Source organism: Triturus cristatus, chromosome 6, assembly GCF_964204655.1.
Source record: "Triturus cristatus chromosome 6, aTriCri1.1, whole genome shotgun sequence".
In the NCBI taxonomy this organism is placed as follows: Eukaryota; Metazoa; Chordata; class Amphibia; order Caudata; family Salamandridae; genus Triturus; species Triturus cristatus.
This window is the reverse complement of record NC_140589.1, coordinates 343279486-343298284: the sequence shown is the minus strand read 5'-3', so window position 1 is coordinate 343298284 and position 18799 is coordinate 343279486. Positions and strand designations below refer to the sequence as shown.

The 18799-nt window shown below is 49.3% G+C and overlaps 1 protein-coding gene across 1 annotated transcript in view; it reads right to left on the bottom strand.

The window, feature by feature from the left end:
- Positions 1 to 18799, bottom strand: part of ADAM17 (ADAM metallopeptidase domain 17) — a 597876-nt gene that overhangs the window by 116885 nt on the left and 462192 nt on the right. The window contains exon 14 of the mRNA XM_085610726.1: positions 10607 to 10741. Coding sequence (XP_085466852.1) covers positions 10607 to 10741 — 135 coding nt within the window. The remainder of the gene's footprint in view (positions 1 to 10606; positions 10742 to 18799) is intronic.

The window sequence follows — 18799 nt, the reverse complement described above, 5'->3', positions numbered from 1 at the left end:
CGGTGTGATGTTTTAGGGGGGGCTAGTTTGTTACAGGCCATGTTTATGTTGGTCAAGTAGTTAGAAGATGCTTTGATAGGATCAAGCTCAGTGGGGTCAAATTTATCCTGTATCATCTCTGCTAATTGTGATAAATCAATGTTTTTCCAGTCTCTGAATGTTGAACGAGCTGGTACAACGGAATTTGATTTAATGGAATTAGTTTGTACTGTGAAGCAAATAGCAGAATGGTCTGTCCAGATCAGAGGGATTATCTGGGTAATGTTTATATGGGGACTATTTGTAAATATTCCGTCTAGTGTGTGACCAGCTTGATGGGTGGGAGAATTAATAAGTTGTCTTAGGCCTGCAGCTTCAAGGTCTGTAATAAGTTGCGTGGAATCATGGTTATTTGAAGTCTCGAGATGAAAATTGAAATCGCCTAGTAGCGGGAAATGAGGGACATCAGCGACTGTTTCGATTAGATTCCCTATGTTAGCTAAGAACTTAGCTCTTGAGCCTGGCGGGCGGTAAATCAACATTCCCTTGAAGGATGATTTTGCCGATAAGCCTAGGGTGAATGTAAGAGACTCATATTCTGAACATATGTGTGGTTTAGTCGTAAGTTTGAGGTGGCTTTTATAGATTATGGCAATGCCGCCACCTCTTTTTATTGGTCTGTCAAGTCTGCAAACATTGTAGTTGCTGGGAGTGGCTTCTGCAAAATCAGGTCCTGAGGCCTCATCGCCCCATGTCTCGGTGATAAACAGTAGGTCAAGTTTTTGCGCATCGATCAGGTCGGCGATTTCTAATTTATGTTTGGGAAGGGATCTGGCGTTTATTAGTGCTGCTTGTATTAAAGGTAAGTTGTTTAATGAAGGTTTGCCGGGACATTTGGTACAAGTTGGACAAGGTAGTGGGCCTACGATATAATTGGAGTATCTTACATGAGGGAGTTTATGCGGTTGATCCGCTAGGTGTCTCAGTTGTCGTAATTCGTCGGTGGAATAAGTTAATCTCACCGTAGGTGTAAGAGGCCGAGGTGCTGGAGTTGCAGGAGGGGTGGCCGTTGGCCCGTCCTCGGCGCGGACGAGCACAGACGAGCTTGCCTTATGCGCGCCTTCGGCGCGCATTCGTCGCGCCAGCTGCGCTCGTCCGCTGCGCTTCCGGTTACAGCACATTTTTATGATTGCGAGGCTGGCATAGGAAGTGGGCGTGGTTACGTGATTGGTCACGTGAGTGGGTGTGTCCGCTGCTGTGAGGCGGCGTTGCCCTAGCAACAGGATGCCGTGTCAGCCCTAAATCGGCTGAGCGGTCTTAGTCCGGTGCGCTGCAAACAATTGGATTTAGCAGTTTTTAAAAGCAGTGAACAATAATTTTAAAATGAAACGTGCTAACTCCCGGCTTCCGCCTCAGGAGTGGAGTTCTATTGAACGCGCGATCTCAGTCAGCGCGCGCTCAAATAGAGCTGGTGGGCGTGGTCACGTGATTGGTCACGTGAGTGGGTGTGTCCGCTGCTGTGAGGCGGCGTTGCCCTAGCAACAGGATGCCGTGTCAGCCATAAATCGGCTGAGCGGTCTTAGTCCGGTGCGCTGCAAACAAGTGGATTTAGCAGTTTTTAAAAGCAGTGAACAATAATTTTAAAATGAAACGTGCTAACTCCCGGCTTCCGCCTCAGGAGTGGAGTTCTATTGAACGCGCGATCTCAGTCAGCGCGCGCTCAAATAGAGCTGGTGGGCGTGGTCACGTGATTGGTCACGTGAGTGGGTGTGTCCGCTGCTGTGAGGCGGCGTTGCCCTAGCAACAGGATGCCGTGTCAGCCCTAAAACGGCTGAGCGGTCTTAGTCCGGTGCGCTGCAAACAATTGGATTTAGCAGTTTTTAAAAGCAGTGAACAATAATTTTAAAATGAAACGTGCTAACTCCCGGCTTCCGCCTCAGGAGTGGAGTTCTATTGAACGCGCGATCTCAGTCAGCGCGCGCTCAAATAGAGCTGGTGGGCGTGGTCACGTGATTGGTCACGTGAGTGGGTGTGTCCGCTGCTGTGAGGCGGCGTTGCCCTAGCAACAGGAAGCCGTGTCAGCCATAAATCGGCTGAGCGGTCTTAGTCCGGTGCGCTGCAAACAAGTGGATTTAGCAGTTTTTAAAAGCAGTGAACAATAATTTTAAAATGAAACGTGCTAACTCCCGGCTTCCGCCTCAGGAGTGGAGTTCTATTGAACGCGCGATCTCAGTCAGCGCGCGCTCAAATAGAGCTGGTGGGCGTGGTCACGTGATTGGTCACGTGAGTGGGTGTGTCCGCTGCTGTGAGGCGGCGTTGCCCTAGCAACAGGATGCCGTGTCAGCCCTAAATCGGCTGAGCGGTCTTAGTCCGGTGCGCTGCAAACAATTGGATTTAGCAGTTTTTAAAAGCAGTGAACAATAATTTTAAAATGAAACGTGCTAACTCCCGGCTTCCGCCTCAGGAGTGGAGTTCTATTGAACGCGCGATCTCAGTCAGCGCGCGCTCAAATAGAGCTGGTGGGCGTGGTCACGTGATTGGTCACGTGAGTGGGTGTGTCCGCTGCTGTGAGGCGGCGTTGCCCTAGCAACAGGATGCCGTGTCAGCCCTAAAACGGCTGAGCGGTCTTAGTCCGGTGCGCTGCAAACAATTGGATTTAGCAGTTTTTAAAAGCAGTGAACAATAATTTTAAAATGAAACGTGCTAACTCCCGGCTTCCGCCTCAGGAGTGGAGTTCTATTGAACGCGCGATCTCAGTCAGCGCGCGCTCAAATAGAGCTGGTGGGCGTGGTCACGTGATTGGTCACGTGAGTGGGTGTGTCCGCTGCTGTGAGGCGGCGTTGCCCTAGCAACAGGATGCCGTGTCAGCCATAAATCGGCTGAGCGGTCTTAGTCCGGTGCGCTGCAAACAAGTGGATTTAGCAGTTTTTAAAAGCAGTGAACAATAATTTTAAAATGAAACGTGCTAACTCCCGGCTTCCGCCTCAGGAGTGGAGTTCTATTGAACGCGCGATCTCAGTCAGCGCGCGCTCAAATAGAGCTGGTGGGCGTGGTCACGTGATTGGTCACGTGAGTGGGTGTGTCCGCTGCTGTGAGGCGGCGTTGCCCTAGCAACAGGATGCCGTGTCAGCCCTAAATCGGCTGAGCGGTCTTAGTCCGGTGCGCTGCAAACAATTGGATTTAGCAGTTTTTAAAAGCAGTGAACAATAATTTTAAAATGAAACGTGCTAACTCCCGGCTTCCGCCTCAGGAGTGGAGTTCTATTGAACGCGCGATCTCAGTCAGCGCGCGCTCAAATAGAGCTGGTGGGCGTGGTCACGTGATTGGTCACGTGAGTGGGTGTGTCCGCTGCTGTGAGGCGGCGTTGCCCTAGCAACAGGATGCCGTGTCAGCCCTAAATCGGCTGAGCGGTCTTAGTCCGGTGCGCTGCAAACAATTGGATTTAGCAGTTTTTAAAAGCAGTGAACAATAATTTTAAAATGAAACGTGCTAACTCCCGGCTTCCGCCTCAGGAGTGGAGTTCTATTGAACGCGCGATCTCAGTCAGCGCGCGCTCAAATAGAGCTGGTGGGCGTGGTTGGCTATGGGCTAACCCGGCCATGCCATCAGGAGCGGTCCTCAAGAAATACTCGATACTGTGAAGTCATGGCTCTCTCCAGTAAGGTTTTCTAGACCTCAAAGAGTCAACACAACACAAGAGGTCAAGACATCACGAATCCAGGAGCTTAGGAGGCAAGTGTTCCCAGGTCATGTGCATTTAACAACGTTGCTCTGCACTTCAAGTTTGCACCTTCTCTCCTACAATTAAGCAAGGAATAAAATACACACCTCTTCAACAGAACTGCATCAATTATCAGAAAGAGCTTCCTGGCTCCCTCCACTTCATACTAGTCCTCACTCATGGGGATTTATTCTCACCAATTCATCCACAAGCCCCTGTGCTTCTGGTAGTAGCTCTGACTCCACCTCCTGACACATCATCAGTATCGGCACCTAAGTTGAGGCACCTAATTGAGTGCAGCAAATGATTCTCCCGGCAAATGCATGTTTAAGCTGGTTTGCTAGACCTTTGTATTGCCTAAAGTGTGCTTTGAATACCGGCAGAGTGGCAAGGTGCCCTGGCCATCTCCTGTACCCAAATCACAGGTGGAAGCCAGAGACCCGAAGTCTTTCTACAATTTAAACCTCAACAATAATACACAAAACATACACAAACACTGTATGAAATCAGCACTTTTTCTCTGCAACTGCTTAAATGAGAGCAACTACACATAGTTGGTAGACCCAAGTCATAGCCACAATCAACAGGTAATCATGTGAAATCAGAGCACTCAGAACAAGTGGTGGGGCAGAAGTAATAACTGGACTGAAACTGGTTTTGGACACATTCAGGACAGCAATCAAGTATGAAATAAGCACAGCCCGGAACGATCCAGGGTCTGTGTGTCAAAAGGTGACAAGGACAGCTACTTTATAAAAGCTAGAAGATCAGGGGCCGTATTACACAAAGTGCCCCTGGGGTGCAACAGGCGTTTGCAGCCACTTTGCGAACCCCTGGTGCACTTTGCTATTACAGAAGGGGCCACTTGTGCGGCCCCTTCTGTAATACCGATAGCGCTGGCTCACATAAAGCGCCAGTGCTATCTTCAGGGGGTGTTCCCTCATCTGCATGCAAATAAGGAAATCCCTTTGCCTCTACCCCTGCGCCATATTACAGACATGGGCGCAGAGGCAAAGAAGCTCTCAGGAGGCGCACTGTAACCAAATAGGTGGAGCACTATCAGTACGTACCCTGAGAACAGCCCTCTAGAGGGGGAAAAGTTGGTCCTATGGACTGCCAGACATCCCCTTGCAGGCGGGTGCAGTCACAGACTGCACCTGCCTGCAAGAGGGTCTCTAACCCCTTTCAAAAGTGCGGGTGGGTTGCCGCCTGCACTGTGAAAACACGGAGCAGCTTCAAAGCAGCTGCTCCACTTTTCACAAGAATGCGCTGCTCTGAGGGCAGCGCAAGTTCGTCGCTGCCGTGGGGGCAGCGCAAGTTCGTCGCTGCCCTGGGGGCAGTGCATTCATCATTTTCCTTCATTGCGCTGGGCACACCTTTCAAAAGGTGCGCCCAGTGCAATGAATGAAAATGCGTGAGATGTACAAGTTACTTCCCTTCGGTAACGATGTATCTGGTAGAGACGATTCTAGCCACAGATTCCTTAACGTACAATTATCCCCAGGCATGAGACTGGACCCGGAAAACTTTCTTGCCCAGCATCTCTGCGCACCGGGGGGTGGTACCACGCGACTCCGCCCTGACGTCCTCCGCGGGCGTGACATCAGCGAGGTCACATAAACCCCACCCCGGTGCGCTGACGTTAGTTTGCTTCGGAGAACTTTTTCCGCGCCACAATGCGGAGCCATCACAACAAAACTGAGAAGAGCATGGGAACAGTGTGCGAAAAAAAACAGAGAAACCAAATAGAGAGAAACAAAAGGTGAGAAACAGCACCAGGTGGCACCGAGGCCAGAGCAGAACACCACTCTGAGGAGCAACTGTGCCATCCAAAGCGAAAGCACCAGGTGGCAGTAAAGCTCCAGAAGGCCAGAGCAGCGAAGCCAGAGCAAGAAAAGCGTAAGGCACCACACCGTGGAACCACCTTGCAAGCCAAGGCGAGAGTCATCCCAGAGGCACAGGCAAGGGAATGGAGAGAGAGAGAGAGAGAGAGAGAGAGAGAGACAGAGAGACAGAGAGACAGAGAGACAGAGAGAGAGAGAGAGAGAGACTGCAACCACAACCACAAAGGTAAGTGCCCAAGCCCGAAACAGAGGAACAACAGCAATCCCCCCCCAGAGTACACTGCCAAGGATGGCCATACCTCCTGAAAGGAGTAGGAGGGCAAAATACAGGTAATCCATCCGCAGACTTCGTTGCCAAGGAGGACCATAACCTTTGAAAGGAGTAGGAGGTCAAAGGACAGGTAAGAGAACCCCAAACGAAGAAGACCGGGTGGGGATTAGAAACTCCAACAACAGAGGGAAAGAGCAAAAGGAGGCCCTCGCGCTGGAGAGAAACCAGCTGGAGCAATGCCTGACCGGAAGAAAACGAAGAGGACACCCACAGAAGACAAGCCACCAAGAGGGAGGCGACTGCAGAAACCCAAGCAGAGGGTCCTCGCAGAACGGGAAGGAAGGGCGGGTCGTGAAGGAATCTGCAGCCAGAATCGTCTCTACCAGATACATCGTTACCGAGGGTAAGTAACTTGTACATCTGATAGAGACTACTAGCCGCAGATTCCTTAACGTAGTATAGATACCCTGGCCATACCCAGAAGGGAGGAGGGCCTGCGAGAGAGCTTCCCTACCTGGAGAGACCGGGGCCCCAGTAGGGGACATGGCACAAGAACCAGAAGGAAAAAGGCCAGGAGATCCTAGCCCAACCAAGATAGAGCACCTAACACCCCGCTGGGGCAGACAGCACCCAAAAACCTCAAGGAACACAAGGGCACTTCGAACCCAGTGATAAGAGGCAGAGCCAGAGGCAGTGCCCATTGGAAGAAATACACACAAAGAGGCAGAAAAGAGCTGAAAACACTGTGGCCGCAAGCAGCGGACAAGGCCGGAATGGCTCCACCCCCAACAACACAGGCGAAGAAGAAAAGCACCGTTGCACAAAGCCCCAACGGAACAGAGGGAGGGGCGCAAGGAAACACATCAAGAGCACCACGGTGGAGTAAAACAAGCAGTCCTGCACGGGCACGCGGCGCCAACAACAGGCAACGCCTCGGAACAGCGCACCCAGGAAAAGGCAGACGCCAATTGAAGGTAGAGGCCCAGGAGGACCAGGACACATCCCAAGGGAGGGGCTGGGCCCAAACAGACACACACACTGGCAGAAAATAAGAGGGAGATGGAGAACGGCCCAAGCCGGCCAACCGAACACAGAGGCCAAGGGAAGCCAACCCTCTGGAGAGCCGGCAGAGGACCTAACCAGAACACAGGACAAAAGTCCGGAACCGCCACACACGATGCCGCAGACAGCAGGCCGGCCCGACCGAGCCGCATGGCGACAAGGAGAAGGACAGATCTAGCACAAGCCGCTCCAAGACAATCGGCAAGAAGATCGCACCTGCGACATACCGTGACTTCGCGGAGAGCAAGGAACCCGAAAGGGTGACCACACCCCACCAGCACATGACAGAGCTATGTAATAGCTACAAATCCCCAACATAGGGTAGGTTACATCCCAAGAACCATGGGAACACCTCTTAGGAAAACATTTCCGCAGCAGAGGACAAAACATAAAGACCTGCAGAAAATACCCGCAGACGGCTTATGAAGCAGCCAATAAAGAAGAGACAGAAAGCCTAATCTCAGGGCCTACCGGGCCGTCAGTCAGAGGTCACTGAGGGGGAGGAGGAGGAGGACGAAGCCCCACAAGAAACCTCTAAATGGCAGAATCCGCAGGGGCGTGGAACAACAGAGCGCCATCAAAGGGGAGGTCAACCAGCCGTTCTCTAACTTTCTCAGGGAAAACACTATCCCGAAGCCAGGCATGGCGACGAAGGGCCACCGAAGTAGCCATGGTACGACCAAGCACCTCTGAAACGTCCAGAGCCGAGCGAAGAATAAACGCCGCCTACTCTCGGCCATACAACACATGGTGCCGCAGATCAACGCAGGCACCTGCCTGAGAAGCGGAAGACATAAGGGACTCAGCCGAGTCCCATAAGCAAGAAGTGGCTCTGGCTAACACACAAAGAGTGTTAAGGGCCCGCAAAGCAGCACTGGAGGAAGCGAAGATGTTGGGCCCCAGGAATCCAACCAGCGGGCCTCCCGCGACGGGGGAGACAACACCGATGGGCAGGAGGGAAAGGCAGTCTGTAAAAGAGGGCCTCTGGTAGAAGGGTGGAGGGAAAGACAGACAGGATCATGCGGAGCAGGACGGTGGCGGTGCTGAAGAGGCTGGGGCACCGGGTCCCCCGTGGCAGGACGCCCCAGACCCCCAAAAGAGAAGTGTGGAGCAGCCTCGGAGGGAAGAAGCAACCCCCGTCCACCAGAGCCCTGGTGGAGAACCTCCAGCAGATGATCCGTGGGGAAATGGGCAGCTGGATCGCCCATGCGCAAGATGCGCGCAGCCACGGAAACAGCCCGAGCTAAGGCAGCACTCCGTAGGGACCCGCGGCGGGGAAAGCAGTTCTTCCGTGGGCGACGGCTGCAAACTAAGGTGGCCGTCCCCCAGCCCAACCGGAGGAAGGAGAGGCCAAAGCTCGAAGTGGGGGAGGGTGGACCAATGAATGGTGAACCTGAGGCGCCGCCGGCGAACACTGTGGGCGCGGTGATGGCGAAGAGCCGTCCTTAGAAGACGCGGCGACCCGTCTCCCGAGAAGATGAAACAAACAGCTGCCGAACCTCTGGAGAAGAGGGGGCGTCCGATGACGAATGTCGGACCGGTGCCGTAGAGTCCGCTACTGGCGTCAGGTCAACGTCGACCGGCGCCAAAGGAGACGCCGGAACGAACTCCGCCACAACGCACGGCACGGGGGACCGGGGCTGGGTCGGAGCCAGGGCGGCTAAGGAACGGCACCGAAAAAGCGTCGACTCAACCTCCGACGAGGCAGCTGCCTGCGTGGAGAGACGAGGGGAGCCCGGGGACACGCCCCAACCCCTAGCCAGCCCCTGCTGCACCACCAGGGCCAGCAGCTGCAGGCGCCGTCACCTCGGCCTCGGACAACGCCGCCACCTGCCCAGAGGGCCAAGAGGAACTCAAAGACACACCGAGCCCCGGCAACCTCCTGAGACATCACAGGGACCCCCGCGGGGATTTGCGGCAAGGCAGAGGTGCCGTGGTCCGAAGGAGGGAACCTCGAAGGGCCGCATCCCGACAGCACCACATCCTCTAAACCTGGATCTGAACCAGTCGGCGCCGGAGCCGCCGGCGACGCCACAGGAGTGTCCGCACGCGGCAAGGGATCCACAGACGTCCCAGGAAGAGAAGGAGAAGAGGGAAGAGCAAAAGAGGCCTGCAAGGCCGCCGCATAGGCCTCCATCTGGGCTATGGTTGCCCCCACGCCGGGGAACGGCGGATAGGGTGACGACGCACGGGGCCGCACCACCCGCGGAGAACCCACGCCCCAAACAGGCCGGAGACCGGGCCTCGGGGACAAACTGCGACACTTACCAATAGGTGAGCGACGCAATTGCGGCCGTGGAGATAAACGATGCCGGAGATGGAAGCGGCGGTTCTTGAAGCCCTCTGCAGGGGACGGACGAGGCGACGCCGCCAACCTGGACAGGCGGGTCGAAAGCAGTTTCATCCGCCGCTCCCGCCGGGACTTCGGCTTCATTTGCTGACACGCCTTGCAGCCCGTGGAGTCGTGGTGCTCCCCCAAGCACCACATACAGATGGGGTGAGGATCCGTCGCCGACATCTGGCGCTCAAGACGAGCACGTCTTGAAGCCCGAAGGCATTCGCACACTGTACCCAGGAAAATGCAAAGCGTAAAAGGAAGGCCTGAAAACAGGCCAGGAACACGATCCGGGTCCGCGTTGCACGCGTAAAAGAAAACTGACGTCAGCGCGCCGGGGTGGGGCTTATGTGACCTCGCTGACGTCACGACCGTGGAGGACGTCGGGCGGAGTTGCGTGGTACTGCCCCCCGGCGCACAGAGATGCTGGGCAAGAAAGTTTTCCGGGTCAAGTCTCACGCCTGGGGATAATTCTAGGTTAAGGAATTTGCGGCTAGTAGTCTCTATCAGATGCATAATGCGGCCCCAGGTGCTCTTTTGCCAGAGTACAGGCTGCGTACTGAGAAGTTGTACTCTGACTGTGGAAGTAATTGAGATCTTCTGTAAAGCGCACGCAAATCACAGTACCAAAACAATAGGTACAGGTGTCTGAAGTCTGTAAATGCCTGACCATGTAAAGCAGTAGATGGGACAACGTGGACCTTTAGGGCAATCCACCGGTTTACACTTGCATGGATCACTGAACAGTGAAAACACTGGCATTCTAGGTGTGCAGATGTGTACTATTTACTAGAAAATCATTAGCAATTCAAAAATGTTTTTGTCAGAAGCTGACTGCTAGTTCAGGTCGAAGCATGTTTAAATCAATCAATCAGTCAATTAATTGAAACATGTTTAAATGCGATCAGTGACTGCGCACATTCACACTTGTTACGTCCTGTACTAAGAATCATCTTCGGACTAAAAAGTTTAACGTTTTTTTTATCATATCTTTATTGATTTGGCAACACAGTAGATCTCAAGTAGATACTGTTGTTACTTAGTGAAAATATCATCCTCGAGAAACCGTCTTTATACAGTTATTTAGCTTAAAGGCATAAGAGTATTGAAAGGAAACAAGGTTTAGATGTCACATGGGTCTGTGGAAACTCTGACTAGGCATCACAGGGTAGCAATTGCTGGTGTAGAAGATTAAAAACACAGTGCCAGAAGTGCAAAACTCTTTACGTTGCGTCACTCGTACAAGCCAAGCCAGGACAGCAAGCGCTACTGAGGGTTGATGAAGGCACCAGATCCGTGAACTTGTGTGAATCATTTGAAGATGTCTTAATTATAGATCACTAATAAATCAACATAATACGTGTCTTCCAAATAATATATCATATGATGCTTACCATTGCATGCGCATGAGCGCAGCCCTTTCTCTCTCTCGCAAAATGGAACACATTCTCCACCTGCACACTTCCCCAGATCAACACAGACGGTGTCATTAGGTGCATTTCCAGGAGGAGGGCAGTCACTACTGTTACCTACAGATTTAGAAAATATTAGTAATGGAAAAGTGTAAACATTCTATACATTTTTACAAAGGGGTTTCTCTAAACATGGTAAACAAACTGGGTGCCCATCGTTCTTTCAGTTAGTATCTGTCACTCTCTTCAAATCTGTAATAGTTTTCCTCTTATGTTTGGAATAGTTTATTTATTTATTTTTGTTTAGAATTCTAAAACGTTTACAGAGAGCTTCCAAGAAGTTGCATGAGCTGCGATTTCCAGAAGTACTCATGTGTATGCATTTACAAATACCTACATGCAGTAGGTAAACACTTCAATCATGTAAGCACTTAAAAAACGTGCATCTGCACTTCAAATCCTTCTTTCTCTATTTAAATGTTTTTATTTGAAGCAAAACCTCTCAGCTCTACACCATTTTTTGGGAGGGGGGACAGGTTCCCACCCTTGATCGAGGCTTACTCTTGCCACAGCCAGGAGTCCGTCTCGGACCGTGCAGGGGACCTGCCTTACAAAACTATAGTTGCCAACACACACAAATTGCACAGAGGTAAAAGGCAGATTGCACAATTACTTCAAGGTGCTAATGAAATATTATATGATACCTTCTTTTCCTCAATAATTTATCTGTGTTCAAATTATATGTTTATAATCAATATAGATGCCCTTAAATAGTGATTGCATGCCAGACAGAGCACAAAAAATAGCAATATTTTAAAAAAAAAATATATATATATATTATGTAGCTAGAATTAACACTGACCCTTCTTTAAGTGATACCTGCTGAAGAACCTCTTTACTTGTTCATAGTTGTTGATCACTAAACATTGTTATCAGCACAACACTAAAGGGGCAGGATTGCTGAATAAAATTTGTCCAGTGTTTAAAGGCACATGCATGAATAAATTCGAAGGTACTGCGACAGGAAAAGTAAAAATAAGATAAAGAGTCCTCTTAAGTCCACTTAGCAAAAAAAAGTCAACTTGATGAACTGATGCTAGTAAGTGTGCTAAAGTCAGCCATCATGAATTCCCAAACCACTAGACAATATCAGAAAGAGAAGCTCTGCTGTCTTCCCAGGGGTGGGACAGTCTCTATTTCTCCTAAAAGGAGGAGTTTATGAACTCCCGCCAGGAGTTCTGGACATGCTGCCCAAGGCATAATTGACCTTGTAGGCATTTGTAGGGCAGCTGTACAGCACAGAGGCTTTGGAGCACATAGACCTCAGAGGCCATAAATGACAAAAGTCCAATGATGTTAGAGGAGTACCTCTTCTGCGATGCACTGACATGAGTGTAATGCTGGAGAAACTAGCTAGAAAAAAAACAATTGGAATTTTTTGTGGTGATAGACTTGCTTCTTCCATTGAATTGTCAAGATAAGGCAGGGGAGAAAGGTGCACGCTGAAGATCTGAGAAGCAATGAAGCTGTCACCTTTTAAGACTGAAACTCATTGGTTGGCTGGGCATTACTTCATCCTTGGAGCACGGGGAAATAGAGGTGACCATGCCTCTTTAATACTGCTGAAGCGCCTCATCCATTGGAAGTTGAGTAACTTTGCCCTAGGCCTATTGTTTCACTTGTGAAGACTTCCACTAAGCCTGGAGTTCACGGAGATGCTTGTGTTAATGGATAATGCCACAGCATCAAATAAGTCATTGGACAACAGCATTTGTTGTGCAGCTGATAGTTTCATGTTAGAACAATAACTAATAATAGTCCTGGCAAAGAGGAGGCATAATATTAAACTCAAGTGAAATGTGTATTTCAAAGCTACCCAAATCACGAGCATTGACATGCCTCAGGCAATGACCACTGCATTAAAACATTTTCTTCCTGTAGTTTCAGGACTTTTGTCCTACCTATCCAGAGTAGTGCAATGCCTTGCTTTCCAGAGAGAATCCATCACCACTCTAAGTTTGATATGGAGTAAATGCCTTGGTGGAAGACCCAAGGCTGCCACCATAGAGTATAAATGACCTCATTCTTCCCTGGGAGATTTGAAGGATCTACTGCAAGTGCCTGGAGCACCTTTGCAAAGAAAGTAAAGAGGTTTTTTTTTATGTGAAGAGCTACGTTTCTGCCTCACTTACACTAGAATCAATGTCATGTCAAGAATTTGGTCAAAGTCCACAAAACTCCTTTTCTTGTACAAAGACGATCTTGGCATAGGATCAGTTTGAATCACCATCAGATATCGAAGGACATTTGGAAATAGTCAGAGTAAGGACTAGTACAGGGAAGGCAAGGCCAGATGGACCTTGGCAAGAATGGTTTATTGACCATGTCAACTGGCAAATTGTTAGCAAAATCACCTGCTGGTAGGCTTGATTTCGGCACCTCCTGATCTGCCACATGATGGTATTATTAGAGTATCAGAACTGTCCTCCACCAAATTAAGCCACCAGGACAGAGTAACAGTCATTGGAGACTGATAACAAAGTAGTATGTAGGTGGAAGACTGCTGACACACTCACTTGGGACCAGAGCTTCTCACCATCTATAATTCTCTCTGCGTGTCCCTGATATTGGCAAGTTGTGGAGATGTACAATAGACCACAAATGACATTTTCTGCTTCTTATTTTCTGCTTCTTTCAGTGTTGGTTCACACTCGCTTAACTGGTGGTGTATGCCGCCTCAGCCTGTATCTGTACCTGAACAGGAGTTGGACAATGACTTGAGAGAAGTCATTATTCAGAGCCGGACAGGCCTTGATTAGGTAGGCCTGATATGAAAGGCACCTCGCAAGGATGCTAGTTTAACTCTGCAGTGCAACCCTTTAATCAAAGGAGTCATGAGAGACATGGCACCCAGAATTGCAGCAAGGAAGAGAGGAGTGCTTAACCTCTCTGTGAAATTAATGGTGCGAACGTGCCCAAAATCGAAGCTTAAATCATTGATATGGTGCAATGACCAACCGTGACCACGGTTCCTGGCTTGTTGTTGGACTCGACCAGATAGAATAACTGTTTCACGAGTGAGAAAAATTTGATCCACAAAGGAGCCTTAGGCCCATGGGAATGGACTGCATCCAGCTGGACCTTCGAGCGAGGATCTGTTCAGAAACGGCAATCAGGAAACATAGGAAAGATTGTCAACCTCCCTTCTGAAGGCTTTGTCAGCCGCCTGGGGGGGGATCTAACAACTGAGCCACTGACACATCTATTATTACAATATTTACATGTGATGGGAACGGGATCACATGTGGTGCATTGGCTGGTAGAAGCGCTGCTTACACATACGCTGAAGCCGATGCAACGCCTCCGAGTTAGATGGGAAGCGGATAGAGGCCGGCCTTGGACTGATAAGGAATGGGACGCCATATTAGCGGGCGCTAGGAACATACCAAGGAACTCTAGATTCAAGCTTATACAAACATACATCATACAGAGGGCATACCTCTCGCCTAACATGATAAAAAGATATTTCCGTACCGCCACATCTGCATGTCCGCGCTGCCAACATTCAGATGCAGACTTGCTTCATATGCTGTGGGCTTGCGCATCCCTTCAACATTATTGGCAAGACGTAGTCACGGTCCTAGCTTTATGCTCAGATACACCACTGCCGTTGTCATGGGAAGTTTGCCTTCTAGGGCTCTATGCCAGATCCAGAAAAAATAAGGTCACCTCGAGATTTAGGTTTAATTCCTGCAAAACGTCTAATAACCAAGAAATGGAAAAATGCGGATCCTCCAGAGATAATTAGCTGGAAGCGTTCACTCATAATATGGGCACAAGCGAAAAGTATGGCATTGCATAGAGAGGAGACAGCAGGGCTCCGTAAATATCCTATTGCGCAAGGCTGGGACACGCTACTCACTGCCCTACAAACCGGCAAAACAATGGAAGTAGATAATACCCTAACTGCCGACCTGTGACAGATACAATAGTGCTTCACTGCTCAGCTAAAGTAGAGCAGATACGCTTCAGAATGCACAGAATAAAAAATTACCGCACCCCCTGGTCCGTTGTGGGTGATCACTCGTACCCCATCTGTTTTTAGATGTAGAGGTCCCTTTGCTGGTTGGTAAATATACCCTAATTATGCGCACTGATTCAATTTCCGACTAGATATGCTACTATGTGGAAATGAACCAATAATAAACCTTTGTACACAACCATGAAGGATTGATTTTGTTTGTATTCCATGGATGGCAGATTTTCTTTTTATATTACAAGTTTCAGTTTAGTTTGAATGTTTTAGGAAACAAGTCTTATTGGTACTCTTCAGTGATTTCTTTTTACATTTTATCATCATATAATTCCTTTTCTCTCGCAGTAAACTGATGATCAGGCCCGAATGGCGGGCTTCGTATGTTCATGACATATATAAATAAGATCCTGTCATAACAGTTCAGGTCGGATGTGTCATAAGTATGATGTGGATAGAAATGATTGCAATTTATAAACCATGATGTAGCAAAACTGTGAGCAATGGCACTCAGGGACCCCAGAACACATACTCACACAAGATGCAAGTATCTGTAAGTGAGAATAGTACGCTAGTAACAATCACATGCTGTTGCAATGGGCCATGCTATTCTATATATGTGTTCTGTATTTACGTTATAAACATCTGGATATTTTGTATAAAATCGTGATCACAGTCAGAAAATACCAATAAAGTTATTTAAACAAAAAAATAGGAAAGAATACTGTCAGCCTTCAGTGTTCAACCACCCAAAAATACTATTTAATTAACCCTGTGTGGGTAACTTCCACAAGAGGAGACTGTACCTAGATACAGTACCTCAATTCCACAATGGCCAATAAAGGTCTCACTATTGTACCCTATTTCTAAGTTAGGGGGCCCATCATACATAATTTTTTAGGTAAACCAGGGTAAGAATTTGCACCTGTGTATACAAAGCAGCAGTCCCACAGATGTTTGGTTTTATAAACTTTGGGAAACAATTTACTTTTGATTTGGTGGCTGGACTTCACACAAGAATAGGAAAGCGAGGAATAAGGTATTCTGCAGCTGCATTCCACTGCAAATGAACAGTCATGTTTTGCAGCTACTGTTATTTTGTCGTAAAATACGAGTGGATCCTCTTTGGGTGTCAGAGACCTTTTGGTCTTTGAATAGGCATGACACCTCCCTGTGGCAAGGGGGTTCAATGTCTCCCAAGATAAATCACTTGTTTATGTTAAGGATGGTTTTGCTTTTGTCTCCTGAGTTCGGAATGTGGTTTATCCTACCAATTCTCAGCTACAGCTTTACTTGGAAGGTCTATATACAATTGTACATGTTGGAAGACCATAGGGAAAGAGGATTGTGAATGAAGGGGATGGACAGCTAAATGGGACCGCAGACCTGAGTTTAGAGAATGGGTGGTAGGTGAATTTATGCAGTAACCTCAGTATGACAAAAGGAAGGATTTGATGGATATAACAAGGATTCATTTTAGGACCTATGGCAGTGGAGAATTAGGTGCTGGGAACTATGATTGTGCATTGTATTGCTTATTATAAAATTGGGCTCAAGGCAAATGAGAATAAAAATATAATTTAAAAAACAGCTGTTCCCATTTCAAGTGCCAATGATTTTAAAAAGCATAGCGTCAAAGTCTTCTATTCCAAATCAGCAAAAGTTCGGAATCCTCAAAGAGATTAAGAGGATGGCAAGGGGAAAGGCTCATCATAGAATGGTTTTAGTGTTAATATTAAATTTCCCACTGCAGTGCCTGCATATGCACCTGGAGATGTCCACATGCTCGATACAGGAGGCCAAGAACACTGTCAAATCTGCCAAATTTTGGAACAGCAAGACATTCTAAAGGATATTAAAAGTATAAAAGCATACCAAGGGTAGAGCATCTTCAGTCTTAGGATGAAATGTTATTTGTTAACCACTCAAAAGATTCACCTTTTAATGTCCAAACCAGTATTCATTTAATATTTTTTGAACTTCATGAACAGAGCCGACCTCACTAAAACTCAGTCTGAAGGTTGAAAAATCTGCATCATAGCCCGAATGTTCTGGACTTGTTGATGATGAGGAATCGATCAGAAAAGCATCATATCCAGGATGGCTCATGTTAGACCTGGCACCTTGGCGTGAGTCTCCCTTCCTCTTTTTGTCGCTGTGCCTCATGTGTTTTTATGGTGTTGGCCGCTCAGCGCGCTGTGCCACTGCCAACCAGTGTCACGGTGCGAGTGCTCCCTATGTAAATTGTATATGTTGGTTGGATTCCATGATTGGATTGTTTGATTTACTGTCAGACCCCAGTAAAGTGCGCCGGGGGCGCCAGGGCATGTAAATGCGAACACCGCTGGTGGGCTTGCAGCACGGGTTGTGCCACCCACAGATGCGGCCGGTAAAATACGTCTAAGGTCTGCCATCGCAGAACCTGCGTGCAGTCTGGTACTGACACGCCGACCGACAAGTGCCCACACTTGCCGGTCCCTGAAACCTTCCCTTAGCTGCATGTTAGTCACCCCTCTGGTAGGCCCACGGGCAGGGTGCATTGTACGCCTAAGGTAGGACAAGCCTGGATGCGTGGCATGTCCTGGTAGTGAATTACCGCCAATGCTGTTCACTACTGCAAGGCTACCCTGTTCCCATAGGCCAGTATGGGCGGCCTGGATTATTACACCCTATGATCTTAACCGACCCAGGGAACATGGTAGAAGATCGAGTTTAGTATGCCTGAACTCGGAATAATAAGGTACATCTTTTCGCAAGGTTTATTTTAATATTCCGGGTTTGCAAATGCCGCTTTTTAGAAAGTTGGCCTTTGCTTGCCTAAACCTTTCAGCCGCCTCTGCGTGTTGTGTATCTGATGTCTGGCTGGTGTGAGTGACAGGGCGGGGGGAACCCAGATGGGCAGGGCTAGGTAGCCTGGTATGAATAGGACGATCGACAGGTAGATGGGTGGGAGGAGTGCTCCTAGGCTCTGAATAGGACAGTGCTCCGCTACCTCGATGCCGGCTCCACCCCCTGTGGAGCGTCTGATGACTCTGCCCTGCACTCTGAAAGGAGAAGCCTGCGTCACGTAAACAAAGTGCTCAGAAACCGGACTGAACTAGGCAAGGGCCCCCCTGGCCTGGGAGAACAAAAGATTTGTGGTATAAATGGAGGAGCCCTGCTCCTAAGAAACTAGGTCCGCTTTTGACCAAGAAGAATCTCTGCCTGAGGAGGAGGCACCGGGAAAGCTGTAGGAGGAAGACTGTCCCTATCCTGGGGGATTGGCCTGCAGTGGTGACCTTGCTGCCAAAGGAGAGAAGAGAAACTGTTGCTGAAGACTTTTACTTTACTTTTACTTTCAAGACTTGTGCTTTTCCAAAACGATCTCCAAGGGCTTGGAACTGAGCTTGCCCCCTGAACTGAGCCCCAGGACCATTGGGCTCTACCTGATCTTCACTCGCCTGCTGCTGGACTGTGGTGTCCTTTCCCTCGCCGGAGCTGTGACCCTCGTGCCCAGTCCCTCCCTGAGCCGTGACCAGGACTGCTTAGCCGCCCCCGCCTTGGGAAGAGCCTCGCTCGATCGGAGCCGCTCCCCCTACGCTGTGCTGGGCTGCCCCGTCACCTCGCTCGTTGGAGGCTCGCCGTGCACCTTCACCCTCCCGCCGGAATCGGCGTTGGTGAGCATCTCCAAGCCTCGGACGGCCCGGACGCATCTGCGTGCCCGGCTGCCCCGCTTTGTTCACCCGCCACCTGCAACACCCCGCTCTTGTCGTGAGCCTGAGGATCAGACACCCTCGTGAAGTGTGGGAGCCCCGGACGCCGCCTCGCTCTTCTGTCGAAGAGCCGCTGAAATCCCGCACCCGCCTTTGCGTCAAGAAACAAGGTACTGTACTTACGAACTCGACCGCGAGCTCGCATCGGATCCAGGGTCCGCAACGTTCTTATTTCCCTGTCATCTGCTGTGTGCTTCCTGGGCGCTGCCTCAGCCCCAAGTACGCTGAGGCCTACAGTTACCTTGTGCCCGCCTAAAGAACTTTCCATAAAACAAAGAGAACTTTACCGTATTTCCAAGAATTGTGGCCCCATCAGTTCAACGTTACTGGGCCTTGTATTTGAATCTGCTGAATCTACATAAAAGCTTAATTTTTATATACTTCCTGATT